Here is a 17,372-nt window from a genome sequence, read left to right as displayed (position 1 = left end):
ACACTGAACAAATGCTATCCATTATGAATAATCCTGAACACCCTCTCCACCACTTACTGGACATTCATAAGAGGAAATCTGTCCTGTCCGAGACAACTATTTTGCACAACTCTTTAGAACTCAGCACCTCTGTCGGACAGAGAACAGTCACAACTCTCACCTTATAGTTTATAGTTGAACCAAACTCTGATTGCACAACTTTATCGCTTGTATATTGAGACTATCTATCTATCTATCTATCTATCTATCTATCTAGATGGGAGCAACTTCGAGTAAAAGGCATTTGACAGCCAAAACAGTAATATGATTCTCTGAACTGATGAGAACTCTTTGGGCAGAACTCCAAATACTGACAGCCAAACACCAGGCACTGCTCATCACCTTGGTAATACCATCCCTACAGTGAAGATGATGATGGCAGCATCATGCTGCGGGGTGGCCTCTCAGTTTCAGGAACTGGGAGACTGGTCAAAACGAATGCAGCCAAATAAAGAGAGGTCCTTAAAGAAAACCTGCTCCAGAGCGCACACTACTTGAGAATGGGGTCACAACACGAGAGTGACCTGAATTATGAAGCCAAGACAACGGAGGAGTGGCTTCAGGACAAGTCTCTTACTGTCCTTGAGAAACCCAAAGCCCAGACTTAAACCCCATAGATCATTTGTGGAGAAACCTGAAGATGGCACTTCTCATCCAATCTGAGGGAGCTTCACAGGATCTGCCAGTGCAAATGGGATAAACTGCCCAAATGCAGGTGAGCAAAACTTGTAGAGACTTGCCCAAGAAGACTCAAAGTTGCTGCCAAAGAGGGTTCAACAAAGTGCTGAATTAAGGGTCTGAATACTTTTCTAAATGACACATTTCAGTTTTAGATTTTTAATAAATTAGTAAAAATTCTAACAACTTCTTTTCACTTTGTCATTCTGGATTATTGCATCTAGATTGATAGGCAAAAATGGGCTCTGAATACTTTCTGAAGCCACTGTATGCTAATATGCACAGATCAGTGATGAAATAATATTGGACAACAACGACAAGCAGTGCTGTTTTATCAGTTGTATTTATCCGTACCTCACACACCGTGGGCTCTATCTGCAGAGTAGACGGTGTTTGAACTCCTTGAGATAAAATAATGATTTTGTTGAAACTGCAACTGTTTCCTTATTGTTTTAATATACGTACTTCAGATTAACTCCTCTAACAAATACAGCAATAAGAAATGGTTGGAACTTCATAGATATGCTAAATATTGTCCCGGTCATACAGACGTGCCCAGAAGTGTTGGTGCTCTAAAACCTCATTGGAACGATGCTTGGTTCTTCTGAAAAAGTGTTGAAATTAAATTTCTTATGTCATGCATACCTGCATGCCTCTCATTTCAGATAGTAAAACAAGGAAACTGTGAAAATGAAATCCTGTTTATTCTGGAAAGATCTTCTGAAATGGCCTGAATAAAATTATTTGTAACCCTCAGAAGTGCTGATAAATAACTGGATTGTAGTGATATTTCCAGCAGACTATTATCTTCAACTAGTGTCAGAGGTGTCTTCAATCTTATAATCAGTCATTCAGCCTATCTAAATGGAGAAAGGTCCTCACAGAGCTGTTTGGTATCATTGTGTGAGAGAGGAGAGTTGTCTGAGGAGATAAGGAAGTAAATATTTGCCAGGCATGGTCACGGTTAAGGCCCCAAGACCTTCTCCAAACAGCTCGATGTTCCTCTGACCACAGTTGCTAATATTAAGAGGTTAAAGGTCGATGGGACTGTAGTCAACCTCCTTGGATAACCTACCCCAGATTGAACAGGATAGTTTGGATGTTGGAAAAATAACCAAGGAATACTTCACAACAGATGCAAGCTGATCTCCAAGATGAAGCTACAAAGAATGTAAGTGGCCTCCATAAAAGACGACCGAGGAAGAGCCCTCTTTGAAAGAGAAACAAAAAAATAACTAGACTTTACTAAAATGCATGTTGATGAGCCACAATGCTTCTGTGAGAATGTTCTTTGGACATAAATAGAGCTTTTTGGTAACTCAGATCAGCTGCATGTTCACAGATGAAATAAAACACCATCCCCAAAGTGAAACATGGAGGAGGCTCAGTTATGTTATGGGGCTGCTTTGCTGCATCTGGCACAGAGAGACTTGAATCTGTGCAGGACACGATGAAATCAGATCACCAAGGTGATCTAGAGAAACATGCTGCCCGGTGTCAGAGCTCTGTCTCAGCTGCAGGTCATGGCTCCTCCAACAGGTTAATGACCCAAAACAATACATCTAAAAGCAGCCAAGAATGGATGAGAAGAAAACACTGGGCTCTGAAGTGGCCTGTTATGAGTCCTGATTTTAATCCAACTGAACATCAACGAAAACGTCTGAAACTCGAAGGCAATCATCAGACCTGAGAGAACTGGATCATTTACTGAAGAAGACTGGACCAAACGAGCAGCTGAGGACTGCAGTCTCATTAAAAGCTCCACAAGGTGATTGATTGCAGTGATCTGCCTTCAAATTCCCATATTTTATATGTGGTAGTTATATTTGAAGGGTTAGGGTTAGTGTTTTAGTCTGTTCATCCATAAGAAGATATATTTGTGGTTTTAAGAACCAAAAACCATCTCAATGTAGTTTTACAACCCCCTTTCTCAGTCTTCTCTCTGGAGCTCTGGTAACAATAGGTCAGTGAGCCAATCAGAAGACAGGAGGCTCTGAGCCTCTCTTCTGATTGACTAACTGTTTTCTGAGTGATCCAATGAAAATATAGAAAATTTCAGGTACACACTGGGCAGGGCTTGGGGCATGGCTGAGAGCAGTGACTGCGTTGTTGTGACATCACAAAATTACAGAAGTCCTGACAGCTGGTTTTAAGGCTCAGTTTCTGAATACAGGCTGTGTGCATTTCTCTGTGGACTCAGGCTTTGATACTTTCACAGTATTAATATAGAACCTAGACCTGATCTATAATCAAAGAAAACATGACATCCACGTTTAAACTATATGGACCTTTAAAAGAATGTGCTACGAAATATTAGGTTATTTTTTTCCATGCTATTTTCATTTGTCACACTGACAATCAAAAGCAACATGTCTGTTCTACTAAATATGATGATGCCAATTACTTTGTTAGTTTCAACTGATTTTGGAGAAAATTGTGTTTTTTTCTTTTTTTAAGTGGAAGGGTACCAATAATTTTGGCTACATCTGTATATTACTTTGTTCTGCTGCATTAATAGATGCCCTGCTGGAGGCACTAATAAGGTCCAATGTGTCCACTGCCACTACTCTGCTCCACTGATACAAATATGAGAACACTTCATCCACATAAGGACAAGGTATCAGCAGGCTTTGCTTGGCTTGAGCCTCAGCCAAACACATGCTGCTGATTTAACAACTCCAATAAAACTGACTACCAGTGCCACTGTGCAATCATGACAAATGAACAGTGTGTGTGTGTGCCAGGGTGCTAAGCCTGTGTTAGGCACTTTTTATTCGCATTCGGACATTCATTCAAACTTCTGGGAAAAAAATTAAATATTCAAACTGTAATGATCTTTTTGAATTTGAGATTTATAGACTCTAAGTGAATGAGACCACTCGAAGTAGTTTGCCTTCAGATTGACCTATTGCATGCCCTGTTAACCAGTAAACTAAGCTGATAAACACAAATGGAGGAAAATGCTGAACTGGCAGGTTGGATAATAATCACGACACAGAAGCATTCAACAAGCAGTGTTTTGACGTATTTTGGGTTCTTCAAAATGATTAGCAAAAGCGTTGCCTTACTTTATAACAAGGGTCGTCAAGCAAGTTTACCCTCGGGCAAATTTTTTGTAATCCATTAGAATGTGGGCCCGAACACAATCAAAGGCTAATTTAGGAAATAGATTAATAAAAATGCGACTGGAATTTGCTTTGTACCTGATCTGTGTGGCGCTGTGGCCCACAGACACATCATACGTTTGACTGTTTGACTGAACTGGTGTTATTTTTATTCAATTACACATCGTATGTCCATTATTTCTGAGGTCTGTCAAGCAAGTAACAGAACCTTTGGAACTACCTATAAGAACTTTTCGGAATTAAAGCTCACAAAAGTTTTGAAATAAAGCATTGCATGCTATTTTTTTTTTTTTTTTTTTTGCAAAATGGCTTAAAAGGAAGGGATTCTGTAGGTAACTGATGCTGCCATGAGGGTGATCTATTCTAGTACCAGGCTCTGTGCACTGACTGCAGAGCAGCCTGATGAGCCGCCTGATGTGACTGTTGTGTCCGTCGTTCACTCTCAATATGGATAAAAGTATAATGAGCATCTTCAGGTGGGGGGAGAGGTGGGGGACATTATAGTTAAATGTGGACTGTCAGTCCAATATTGTAAGATTTAAAAAAAGAAAATCAGATTATCAAAATAATCTGGTTGGCCAGATATTGCTGGCAGGCCAGTTTTGGCACACAAGCCGCCAGTTGCCAACCACTGCTCTACAACAACAACAAATCTGAGGATTTGCCTGTTAGTTTGCCACCTAAGAGAAGCAATGCAGCACCAGAAACAAGAGGAGCAACACCAACTGTACAATCTCATCTGAGTGCCAACAGACTTATCCTCAGGACTCTTGCCAGAGGCTTTTAATAAAGGCCTTCACCAGTAAGATATCAAGATTTATAAGCAGGGGGGGGGGGCTAGTACGGAATATGGATTGTGTGTTGAATTAGTTCGAATGAAGTACGTGCCACTTCAAATTCCTTCCAACTTGATTTTTTGAAAAGCTGACAGCCTGGAGTGTGTTGAGCCTGTCTGGCTGACTGACGTGCAGGGGTAAGGACAGCGGCTGTGACTGGATAGAGTTACATATAACCTGGACCATATGGAGATAAGTTTCACACAGGCAAGCATAATACATTTGTGGTGAGGTGTGTTTGTGTATGGGAGAGACCGTCTTTTCCCACTTAAGGAGTCACTGAGGCTGACCTAGTTAGCTCCAATGGATGAACATCACATTTAGAAATGTTTTCTTTTCAACATAATAACATCCAGCAGCTATCTGCAGAAGAGGAATGAAAATCAACAAAATGGCAATAAAAAGGTCAAAAGTCGGCAGTGGCTGGCAGCCAATAACAACTTTACTCTGAGTTTAAAGGCATCTGGGCTACGCACTGTGCACTTCCCTGACACACCAATGTGTGTGTGTGTGTGTGTGTGTGTGTGTGTGTGTGTGTGTGTGTGTGTGTGTGTGTGTGTAGTCTGGACAAACATAGACAGCCTGATCACACTCCTAGTCAGACCTGAGATCAAACACACAGTAAGCATGTGCACGTGGCAGAGTGGCTACCAGCTTTTTCTGACTGCTCCAACAAGCACTGAGCTCGGAAACTGTGGCAAACCAACATCTGACACACACACACACACACACACACACACTGCAGTGTGTGGCTGATAACATTTCTAGGGGCCCGGCACAGAGCCTTGTTGTTTCAGACTGAATCCCAAGACAGACTTCAACTGTCTACAGTGAACACAAACACATAATGTTGACAAATTCTAAGTTAAATTTCTAATTGGGTTTATTTAATCAAATTGAATTAGTCAAATTAAATTATCCATGTGTCTCAGCTCAGACCATCCATGGCTGGAGTCAGTAATATACTGGTCACTGGAAAAATGATGGCATTCATTATTAAATATTTTCATATTGTAATGCTTGTTTATTACAACTGTGGTCATAGTTGGCTTTTGACCATCATTCCGTCAGTTATAACACTGTGGTCAACAGGCTGTGTGAAAAGCTTTAAAATGTGATGCGTGTCTACAACCAACAGTTTGACTGATAATTTTATCACTTACCTTTGTGTTCTTTTTTAAATAACTTTCTTTAACCTGTTGGTTTGTTTCCAACCCACCTGATCATCCGACTTCTTTTCAGAGTCAGATTAATGAGTGTAGCCCAACACAATACTGGATTGTTGATGCTGACACTGATATTTGATATTCAACACAAAACAAATACCTTTTATGAAAACCTCTTAAGTTTGATTTATAGTGGCCCAGAAATGTAATGAGCAGGACATTTTACACTGTAAAAATAAACTTGTCAGTGCTCTCTGGTGGACACACTATGTAATGGAGACACTTTTTCTAATTTATCTCAAACATATATTTGACATTTGCCTTCTGGCGTTTCTTGTTTTGTTACAGCCAACATATACACTCACACAACAATATCAGCTGCGGTGTGTCATTCAGGCTCTACTGGTGGATATAGTGGTATTATTATTGATAAGAATTGTAAACGATGCTGCAAAAATAAGACACAAGTTTTAATAAACCGGAATTATCCTGTATGAAATGCCAACATGTTGTCCCACAATGCAATGCACAAGAGAAATGGTGATGTTACTCACAGATTGGAAAAAAAGTCAACAAACTGTTGACAGTGGTGTGATGACTCATGGGATCTCTCAAAAGAAAACAGAATCCTATAAAACAAGCTGCGGCTTTGTCATTGAGCTTTCACATTTTTCAAACTGGCCTCAGTTCTCCGGAGCCGCAGGCCGGGTGAGGTTGTGTCTTGCGTCATTTCCACAATAGGTGCAAACAGCACATTACTACACAATAGTGCACTGTAAACATACTGTAAGTACATAAGATGTGGTTCATGTACCTAGAGTTAGCATATAGCTTAAAAATGGGACACAGCTTATTTTGCTGAGTACACAGTGAAAGCCCCTCAGTCCTCCACCCTGACAGGTACTGGTCTGGACTGTAAGAGGTTGCAGGTTCAACTGCCTCAGCTGCCAGTGTTTTTTTCCATATAAACCCACCATGTGACTCACACTGTCTGTACACAGCAGGACAATAATCTTGTCATTCATTGTAGGTTAGCTGAATGCTTAAACTGTCACTGAGGATATATAGAGGAAATAAAGGAGCAGAGTCTACTTTAAGAGCTGGCTTCAAGCCTGTTTCTGCAGAGGAGTCCAGGACTGAGCCTGGACCCCTACCTCCACACTCACTTTACATAAGAGCATTATCAAATGCCTCAGCTAATGTGGAACCTCTCGCAATTGGGAGAAATTCATATTTTCTTAAACTATTTTATGATCTTCAAAGATCTGAACAAAACCCTTTAACACACATTGAGCATAATAGTTTATTCTTAATGGTGGAAATAGCAAAGAAAATCTTAACTCAGTCCATTTACAAGCTTTTTCCAGAGCTTACAACCATGTGTCACAGTCTTTCCACCGATTAGACTGTGAAATGCTGAGAACTTGAGTTTAAAATGTTCTCTCAAACTCCTAACACACCGTTTTCCCCTTCTGTTTCCTCTTAAAGCAACTTTAACATTGTTAAAATGAAATGCTGCTGCAGTCCATCAAATAGAAATACTCTATATGTCCTGTGCATCACTGTTAGCATTTAGAATAAAGTTGTGTGGGTTTGAACAGTGTTTAGCAGCACAGTGTGATTGTGAACTGACTGACCCACTGGCAGGTCAGTGGGATTTAAGAGATTAACTGCACTGACTGATGAGACAGGGGCTAAAAATCATGCTCACAGGTACTTGAGCTGGTGGCTGCATGGAGAGTGTCTGCAGACCAGGCTGCTGTAATCCAACCTGCCTTTTCAGTGCATGAAATGGAATATGGTCTTGAGCTCAGCTGCTTGAACACAATGACATGAAACCTATCAACAGTCCAAGAAATGAAGATGGATTTACCAGACCGCCACAGGTGCTCATTGATGCCAGAGAGTCCGTGTGGTTGATGATGGAGCCAGAGTAAAAGCAGAGCTGGTCCATGGACAAGCGTCTGACCGCCGCGCTCTGGTCCCTGCGCCTCTCCTCCACCTCGAAGTCCCCGGAGAGAAACGTACTATCCCACGTCAGATTTAAATACAGGTCCCGGCCAAAAGCAGGCAGTGTCAGGATTATGTTATCCAGGTCAGAGTGTCCTCCCCCTGGGACGTCCAGGGAGCGCTGACCGCGGCGCCGGAGAGTGCGGAAAGTGTGGTCCGTGGACAGGTGCGCCTCCTGCCCGGACAGCAGCCTGGGAACCACTTCATCTGTCTCCAGCTCAGACTGGGCTGTGGGGAGGGACAGTTTCCATCAAACAGCGGCCACGATGGGCAAAAATAGCCTCCTGTCCTGCCTCGGTGAACCGGCTGAACTGAACTGTCTGCCGCTAACACTCCGTGACTCTTGCAGCCACGTTCAACTTCACAGCTCAACTAGTGGTTTGCAAAAATCTGCAGCCCGTGACTATTAGAAACAGTGTGCAAGTCATTACTGCACTGATTACTCTTTATAGTCGCTGTCGGGGGGAATCTAACAAGCATACAGGAGGAAACACCGTCTACTTCCTAGAGCTGATCTTCATTAACAAATACAGCTGTTGAACTGAGGAAACTGGTCGCTATAGTTGACCTGGCCTATATCTAAGAGAAACAGACACAACATAGAGCCCATGCCTAAAGCGTTTTAAGTCAGTACTTACCAGTCAACCCGATGCAAAGAAGAGAGACGAGCAGATGGGTGACATGGCTGTTATGCATGATACAGCAAAGCAGGCTAGAATAAATGAAGAGGTATGTGGCTTTTTGTGTGGGGACAGGAGCGTTTAGCACAGAGCGAGCTGCGCAATTTTTCCTAAAGTTGGAGAAGTTGCAGTAATTAAAGCTGGAGTGACTTTGTAGCGCAGGACACGCCTATGCAGCCCGGACCCGCCTCTGCCGGTGTCAGGTTGGCTGCATTAAACCCTGACCGAGATATCCCTGTCTCCTCATTGGTCGGTGAAGCGGTCCTTCACTGTCGGGGGTTGAAACCCTACACGTGGTTTCGAGTGGAGGAAAAAAAGTGCAGAGAACTGGCTTTTAAGTAGTGTGTGTGTGTGTGTGTGTGTGTGTGTGTGTGTGTGTGTGTGTGTGTGTGTGTGTGTGTGTGTGTGCCCCTGTCATAGGCCATCTTTGGAGACAGATTTCAGATAAGAAACCAGTTAATTTTGGCTCAGGCTTGTGCAGCTGGGGACAAAAGCTGTGCTAATTTTTGGGAAAAAGCTCATTTATGGGTCAGTGGTTAAGGTTAAGGTTTAAGTAAAGGTTAGGGTTAGGCCAATAGTGGTTATGGTTAGGGTAAGTCTCCAGGAAATGTCCCCAAAAGTTTTTCTATCACAGCATGTGTCTGTATGTGTGTGTGTGGAGCAAAAAAAGTATTTTCCCAACAGAGTGAGGACATTTTGGGAAAGTGAGGACAGTTCTGACACACCTTCAAAGGGCTGTTTGATAGTTGAGACTTGGTGTTAGGGTTAAGGTTACTTTACTTTATAGTTAGGGTAAAGGTAAGGGAGTGCATTATGTCAACAAGTGTCCTCACAAAGATGGAAGTACAAGTTTATGTGTCTCTGTGTGTACACACATCTTTCTGTGGTTCTTTGGTGGAAACCATCGTTGTGAGGACATTTATTGTGAGGACATATTTGCCGGCTGTTTGAAGACTTGGCTTCAGAGTTCTGCTCAGAATATGGTTAAGGTTACAGTAAAGTGCAAGGGAATGGATTATATGAATGAGTGTCCTCACATCCAACATGAAAAGCTTTGTACGTTGTTTCAGGATCACAGTGAACATTACTGAGAGACTGAGAAAAAAAGAATAAAAAATCCAGCATCTTCTTGTGTATTCATGTATTCGTTGACTCAGAACAAAGTCTCTCCTGATTGAACTACCTTTAAGTCAACCCCTGGATCAATATTGTTGGTACCGACTGCATCACAGTCTTCATCAGCAGATGGTGTTTGCCCAGTTATAACTGTAGTTGTTCAAATTTCCATTTTGTGAGCACTTTGACGTCTTACCAACCATGTTGGCTTGAACGTTCACTCTTGACCACAGAAAAGGCAGTTGACGAAATAATGTTAAATCAGGAATGAACTTTAAATCTTCACATTTTGATATTTGTTTTATTGAGATTTGTCCCCCAAGTAAGCATGAATGAGGAGTCATAGTAATTGTAGTAATCTCTCAGGACTTCCAGGGCCTCTGAATGGTTTGATGGCAAAATGGCTCCAATAACGGGAAATTTTCATGGTGCAGAATACGTTGATTTCTAACATCAATGGCAATGCCCCCATGCACAAAGCCAGGTCCATAATGAAATGGTTCTCGTTTAACACTGTTGGGATGAACTTACCGACTTGGAGCTAGGCCTTATCAGCCAACATCAATATTGAACCTCACTAATGCTCTTGTGAATTGAATGGTAGCAAATCTGCAGCCAGCTTCCAAAGTCTGGTGGAAACTCTGGTAACAGAAGAGTGGAAGCTGTAAAGCTACTAGCAAGTATTAGTATATATTTCTTCGGAAATGACTGTCAGATGATTGTCACCCTGCACCTGTTTGAAGTCATATTTGGTACAGACGATCCAACATTCACACCCACTTCACGCAGGTGTGAGGACATGAGAAAAGAGCCAGGGTTTTGACTTCTCTGTCTGGCTAACTTGTCTCATTGCTGATACAACTGTTTCTGTGAATTACCTGTCAGGTGTAGCTCAACTTCCTGTTTTATTTTGACTTCACTGACTCTCCCTCTCATTTCAGTTCACTTCCTTCCCTCGTGTGTTTCCCGCCACTGTGATTGTCTGACTCGCCCTAATGTGCTGCACCTGTGTCTCACTGTCTCCCCTCTCCAGTGTATATCGTTTGTGTTCTCCCATCCTCTTGTGCTAGTTTGTCTTTGTTTCTTTGTGTCACAAGTTACAGGCTGATTTCCTTGTGTTATAGCCTTTAGTGTATGACTTTTACTCAGTTTTACCTCGCCTCAGCCTTCTCTGTCTGCCTCGTGTGTTTTGGTATCCTGTTTACAGACCCTTTGCTAAGTGAGGGATTTTTGGAAACCCTCGCCTGTGTTCTGAGTCGTGCATTTGAATCTTTTCATTGTGGTATTCAGTTCTGGACACCTCACGTCCAGTCCAGTGACAACATTCCCTTCCAGAACCATAGGATGTGTGACCTACAAGCACAGAGGGGAAAGGTAAAGGTCTAGAGGTAAGGGTGGTGGATGGGTATGTGCACATCTGATTTTCATGCAGGAAACCAGAGTTCCTATCACAGACCTATGTCTAATGCTCTTTTTTTTCCTTTTTTTTTTTTTAAATCATCCATAATCACACCTTACCTCAACCAAACCATAGTTGCTATGTGTCATATTCTGCAGGCTGATGTTGGACTAACACTAAGACACCGTTCTGTGTTTCAAATACATTTAAAATTCCTGTCATAATACAGTAGAAAATTCTCATTTCTTGTTACGAGATGATTTTCTTCCTTACTCCTTAGAATTACTGAATTATTGGATGGATGAATTTTGAAAATTACAAAATACAAAAAACAGATATCTTAAATTGTCTTCAGTTTAAATAATGGTTTGTGTTATAAGTTCCCAGCAGCTGTTGGAGCTGCTGGAACATGGAGAGAGTGTGTTTCAAATCGAGGGAAAAAATAAAATTTTACAAGCTTTTGCTTAAAATAATTTACCTCAACTTCACCCAACTCACACCTTAACCTATTGTCCAATCAAACAGGACAATGCATGTAGTTTACCTTCACTGATTAAGACTAATTAAGTATATACCACCAGCTTTAGTTAGGAGGATGAATTACCAGCTGGGCCAATGAGACTTGTGTCCATTGCCCCGGGTGAGACCTCTGATAGTCAAAGTCCTGTGGGCAATGAGCTGAGCAGTACAAATCATAAATATATACCTAACAGTGGTGAATCAGTCTGAGTGAAAATATCACAGCACAATGTAAAATTCATAAGGAATAATATATGAAGAAACAAGAAATACATTTACTGGTGAGTTTTCAGTGAACTGATACTGTATATTTTTGAAATGCTTTTAAAGATTTTTGTCCTCAGCAGGGACCAATGGGCTTGGGGATTGAGAGCCACAGACACAGGAGGGAAAATATTTAAAGAATGACAAACACATTGTTGGTTTGGGTCCATGCATTGGATTTGTCTGCAACAGAGAAGAAATATAGAATATCGGCACTAAAATCCTGTTTGACTTAAGGGCACACATCTACTACCAGAACTTTATTCAGCTGTACACAGCAGCACACTTATTCTGAAGGATAAATGAATCAAAGAAATAAAAGTTTAAAAGTTCTTCTGACATTTTTGTGTTTTTTATGCCATTCATACATATATATATATGTATATATACTGTATAAAGCTATGTGTTTCAAATCTAACATAACACACATCCCTATAGAGCGAGCTACATAACACTTGAACTAATACATACAATTAAAACTTACAGTCATCATTTTATTATTTTCATTTTTTGTGTCGTGTGTTAGGTTCTGTTGTTAGGAGGTGATTTTTTAGGGCTTCCCTCTATAGTGTAATTACACATCACCCCTTTTAAGCCAGCCCTGTGTACATGTTATCTGTCATTTGTTTTGTAGTGAAAAAGTTGGGTTTGCATGTGCTTGGGTGTTATGTACATTTGGTCTTGAGTGTGTTTGTGTATACTGTACATAACTTTTATGTGTGATTTTTTTTTTCTTTATGCTAATGCAAACAAAACAATTTCAGCTGTTGTTTAAAGCTAGCTGACTCCCACACACACCTACAGTACTTCCGGGTAGAATTTACTACTGTTAGGACCATGTGATCTGCTTTGAGCTTGATAAACACCTCACTGCCAGGCTGGTCAGCTCACACGTGGACTCAGACCTCATGCTGTGTCTGACAACTTAATGTTTGGTCCTATTGGGTTTGTTTGTTTGTTTGTTTGTTTTTAGAGATTTATGGATTTGAGAGAGGACAGTTCATTCACATCAACAATTCTGATGAAATCTACCTTATATTCATTTCAGTTTTTGTTTCATTTAAAAATCTAAAGTTTGCTTCATCTTAAGCAGAGTATATACGTATTACATATATACGGGTTACGCATTTAGAATACAAAATATGTATGTAGCAAAATGAAACCGGACCAACATACTGTATGCCTGGGTCCTCAGCTCAAGTCTGGCCCATATACTTCCACATCTGGGCAGATTCCGGCTGTTATCCTCTGGTATTGACTGACAGTTGGAAAATGTTGTGTGTGTGCGCCAGAATTGGTCCAAAAGTGAAAGTAGCATCTGCTGTATATGAGCCAGTTTCAGGCCATGGAACTGGGGTGTATACTGGGCCAGAAGGAAACAAACATGTGGCCCAAGTATGGGCCAGATTTATTTTGGTACCTGGGATGTTACAGCTATAATTGAAATAGGTGGTGATCGACTTAGCCAAATTGCTTGCCGACTGGTGACTCCAGATAGTCTGTTAGCATTTTTGGCATTGCAGCTAGCTAATTAATGAGTAGCTAACAAACAAACCACAGAGTGACACAAGCCAATTTACAACGTGCATGATGTGTATGCTACTATATTTTTACCAATTACTTATAGAAATATAAATTAATTATTATTCATAGAAATAATTGAGAATATTTAAACAACTGTTTGAGAACTATAACCTTTTAGTATCTGAGCTAGCTTCCTCGCTCTGTACAGCACTGCAGATCTACATTATTGTTATTTATCTTTTTCATGCATTTTCATGCTGTGGGAAAGTAGAGAAGGTAAAGTGAAGACAAAACGTTGTATGGAAATATAAATTCACATTGTTTTATTTTCATGTTGTTTTCACTCTAATAAATTTAAGGTCAAGGAAAAACTGGTCTTCATCCTTTTTGCCAGGCAAAACATCATCATCAGAGTGACTCCTGGTTTCAGTCGACTTTAGGCAGCAGTACTGTTTGAATGTCACATTCATCCAGTGTTAAATGCAATCATAAGAAAATATATAATTCATAGTTATTTAGAATATGTTACAAATTACATTCAAGGCCTTCTGTAATCTGTAGTGAAATATTTTTTGAAAGTAACCCAACCCCAACTGTGTGTCTGTGGCTCAGGAGGTAGAGCAGGTTGTCCATTAATCATAAGGATGGTGTGGTTTGACCCTCGACTCCTCCGGTCCTGAACCCCACATTGCCTCTGATGGCTGTTCCATCAGTGTAAGACTGTGTGTATGGTAGCGCGGTGAGAAAGAGTTGTGTGAATGGGTGAATGTGGCTTGTGGTCGATAAAACTAGAAAAGCGCTATATAAGTGCAATCCATTCAACTCTGATCTTAAGAGACCTATACCACCCATACCAGCTGAGGCCTGGACTTAGAAAAAAGAAAAAATTGTTCAAAAGCTCTAAGTCTCCTGATTTCATCTGTGCAGAGCATTTTAGTATCCCCACATCACTGCAACAGCTGTTGACACAAAAGATACAACTACAGGCCTTATATTCTGTTTTTTATGGCCCAAAACTAGGAAAGACGAAGAGAAAACAAATACTTATGTTTCTATCATGTCTATGCCTCTGTAAAATTGGTTCAGTATCTCTTATACTCATTCTGACTCTCTGCTCATAAAATTAAAGTTACCTTTTAAATGAGACCAAGGTTATGACTGTAATCAAAAGGGTTAAAGAACAGTAACCTTTTTATTTTGGGAACATTATTTTCGAGCTAGTACACAAAAATGGGGGTGTCTGGTACATTTTATTTATACAGCAGCGTTAAAAGTTTTCAGAGGTTTACATAGACAAAAAAATCAGCAAAAAAAAAGTTACACACAAAAACAGAGGAGCAGGAAAACCAGTGTTAAAAGTAGGACTGTGGAAAGGAACAAATATGGTACAAGAGAAAAAAATAAAATATGTACTCTCATTTAAAAGCACCAGTGACAGGGCACAGAATAGGCTAATTTTGTACAAATGTTAATGTTCTATAGACTCAAAACTGAATGTACAGTTAGAGCCCTTAAACTGCTTAAACTTTTCCTTTTAGAGGGGTCTGGGAATTTAAACAAACCCAAAATGACTGTTTTAATTGGAACAGATTTCATATAAAGATTGGTTTACTAATCAAGATTAGTACTACAGAACCTGTGATAACCATTGTATAATGCTTTCAGTTGCTCTGGAGGAGTTACAGAGAGAGACTACATTTATAACAGGAAACCTGCGTTAAAATGTGAAGTTTGCAAGATAAGGGTCTTTACTAGTCAGGAAGAGTCTAACAAACGATACTATTGGATGCATCATGAAAAATGTACAATCCAGTGTTTTCAGAGTTTAACCCAAACTAGGGACTGAAAGTACATAGGTAAGTAAATCATTCATATTGTATGTATTCATAGCCCATTGAATTCCCTTATTACATGCATAGTTTACCTATAGGTATAATCATAATTATAAAATGTCTAGGTTGTTCATAAGATTTAAAACTGCGGGGGTCTTTTCTCTAGTGGTTGTCATCTGCCTGCAGATGTATAGAACATTTGACCAAAGCAATTTCCATGAAATGCTGACTTACTAATCACACTCAGTCGTAAAGGAGGCATTAATATTTAATCCTGACAGAAATTGTTTCCATTTTCCTGTTGCACATGTGTTTGGCAGTCTGATGCTGCTTCATGGTCTGACCCCAGGGTGATGAGCACCATCTTCTGGGCAACAGTGGAATTACAGATACAAATACAAGAAGAATGTAATATAAAAATGTTCTGTTCTTCACAGATTATTCTTTTCAGCTGCTCTTTGTTGCTCTACCTTCCACTTAAAAATACTCCAAAGGTGTTCTACTGCATTTTAGTCAGAGGACATACCTGCCAGGACGCAGGTTTCACTTTTGGTCTTCTTTAAAAACATGATCTTTACAGTGTGTTTGGGATCATTGCCTTGTTGGAAAACTGCTCTCCTGTCAAGTTTCTTCAGACTGTCATATTTTCATTCAGTATTTGGGTAAACAAACTTGCAGTCATAGTGTCATCTTGCCTACACCCCATATCAGTAAAATCCCACCTCCATATTTCACAGTCTCCAATGTGCAGTCACTGTGGTAGTCCTTGCATGGTCCACACCAAACATGGTGGATCCCATCTGACCCAAAGAAGGTGCTGCCAGTATTCATCAGGCTTCTTTTCATGTTCGTCTTTCTCTGTCTGATCAGTCATTGAATCACCAATTTCCACAGATAACCTTGTACCAAGTCAGAAGCACTAATCCGTGTGTAAATAGCGAATTGTGCATGCTTCCATTTTTCAAGGACAGTCACTGCGCCTTCTGTAATTGGAAGTACAGCTCTTATACTTTTTAACCATGTGTGTGACTGTGTTTTGGCTTATTTATTCATTTATTTTCAGCACTCTACTGATGCTCTGGTACCCTGTCATCTTCATGAAGTCTCACAATCTAGTTTCTTGTTAAGGCAGTTCCTCACCTTGTGGAGCCATGCTTGGCCAAAACTAAAGATGTTGTTTGCTGGTTATTTCATAAGCATGTTCATGCAATGAGCCTCAGTTGGAAATCACGGGTGGACCTCCTTTTGTTGCAATGAAGTTGTACTTCGGGGCCTGAGTTTTCAGTGTAGTCTCACCTGTTTTTTAATTACACATGAGATCAAATACCTACTCTTCAACCTAAAGATAATACAGATTTAACTGAACTTTTGTTGCCTGTAGGGAGGCATTGCCCCAGACTCCTGTTCACAGTCTACACCACAGATTGACAGACTAACATGATAGCCTGTAGTCTGTAAGATGTGCACTGCCTTCTGTAACTCACTGCAATCATTCATTTAGCATTTCTTTAAAGGAGATCTTTGTAAGTTTTGCTAGTGCTACAAAAGCAACATTAGCATTAACAGCTGTTTACTTACCAGTCTTGGACAGAGCTTCAGCCATTGTTGCGTTTACAGTACAAGAGGTTATAACAGGTCCTCTGAGCAGCTACTTCTTCAAGGCAGATTGGACGCTACAGTGACTCTGTATTGGAAAGAGTCGAGAGGAGCCAATCGGGCAGTGGCTAGCTGGTTAGCATGCTTGAATTAGAGGGAAAGAAGTGATAGAAATGATGCAAAACAAAAGGGGTTGCTTTCCACAGCTGCAGACAGCTGTTGGCAAGTAAAGAAATGAATTTTTGATGCTTGTTGCAATGTTTCTTCTGGAACGATAAATAAACAGCTGTTAATGCTAATGTGGACTATGTAGCAATAGTAAAACTTACCATTAACTCCTTTAAAACAGATAAAAGTAAAGCTCACGTGAAAATCACATGTGGCAATATGGGTTTCTGTGTTATCCCAATTTGGTTTTGGCGATGGGCTAATCATAAAAGTCATCAAAGCTCTCTTCTGAATTCAATTTTTCCAGTTTTTTGTCAGTTTCTCTTTCTAGCCGTGACACTAAATCTGCATAGGTCTAGGACTTATGGGAAATGGTGTTAAAGTTACGGTGGAAATCACAAATCACTTTGCTGATTCAAA

The 17,372-nt window shown here is 40.4% G+C and overlaps 1 protein-coding gene across 3 annotated transcripts in view; it reads right to left on the bottom strand.

The window, feature by feature from the left end:
- Positions 1 to 8,659, bottom strand: part of adamts17 (ADAM metallopeptidase with thrombospondin type 1 motif, 17) — a 135,511-nt gene extending 126,852 nt beyond the window's left edge. For all 3 annotated transcript variants that reach the window (XM_023393247.2, XM_087170156.1, XM_087170155.1), the window contains exons 1-2: positions 8,493 to 8,659; positions 7,718 to 8,082 (exon numbers count right to left, since the gene is read on the bottom strand). In XM_023393247.2, coding sequence (XP_023249015.1) covers positions 7,718 to 8,082; positions 8,493 to 8,550 — 423 coding nt within the window. In that variant the 5' untranslated portion in view covers positions 8,551 to 8,659. The remainder of the gene's footprint in view (positions 1 to 7,717; positions 8,083 to 8,492) is intronic.
- Between the last annotated feature and the right edge of the window lie 8,713 nt (positions 8,660 to 17,372).

The sequence above is a fragment of the Seriola lalandi genome, unplaced genomic scaffold (genome assembly GCF_002814215.2).
Source record: "Seriola lalandi dorsalis isolate HSWRI2012SDOR001 ecotype SW California unplaced genomic scaffold, Sedor1 jcf7180002054931, whole genome shotgun sequence".
NCBI lineage: Eukaryota > Metazoa > Chordata > Actinopteri > Carangiformes > Carangidae > Seriola > Seriola lalandi.
The sequence above is the reverse complement of the archived record's forward strand: the minus strand, read 5'-3'. Positions and strand labels throughout refer to the sequence as shown.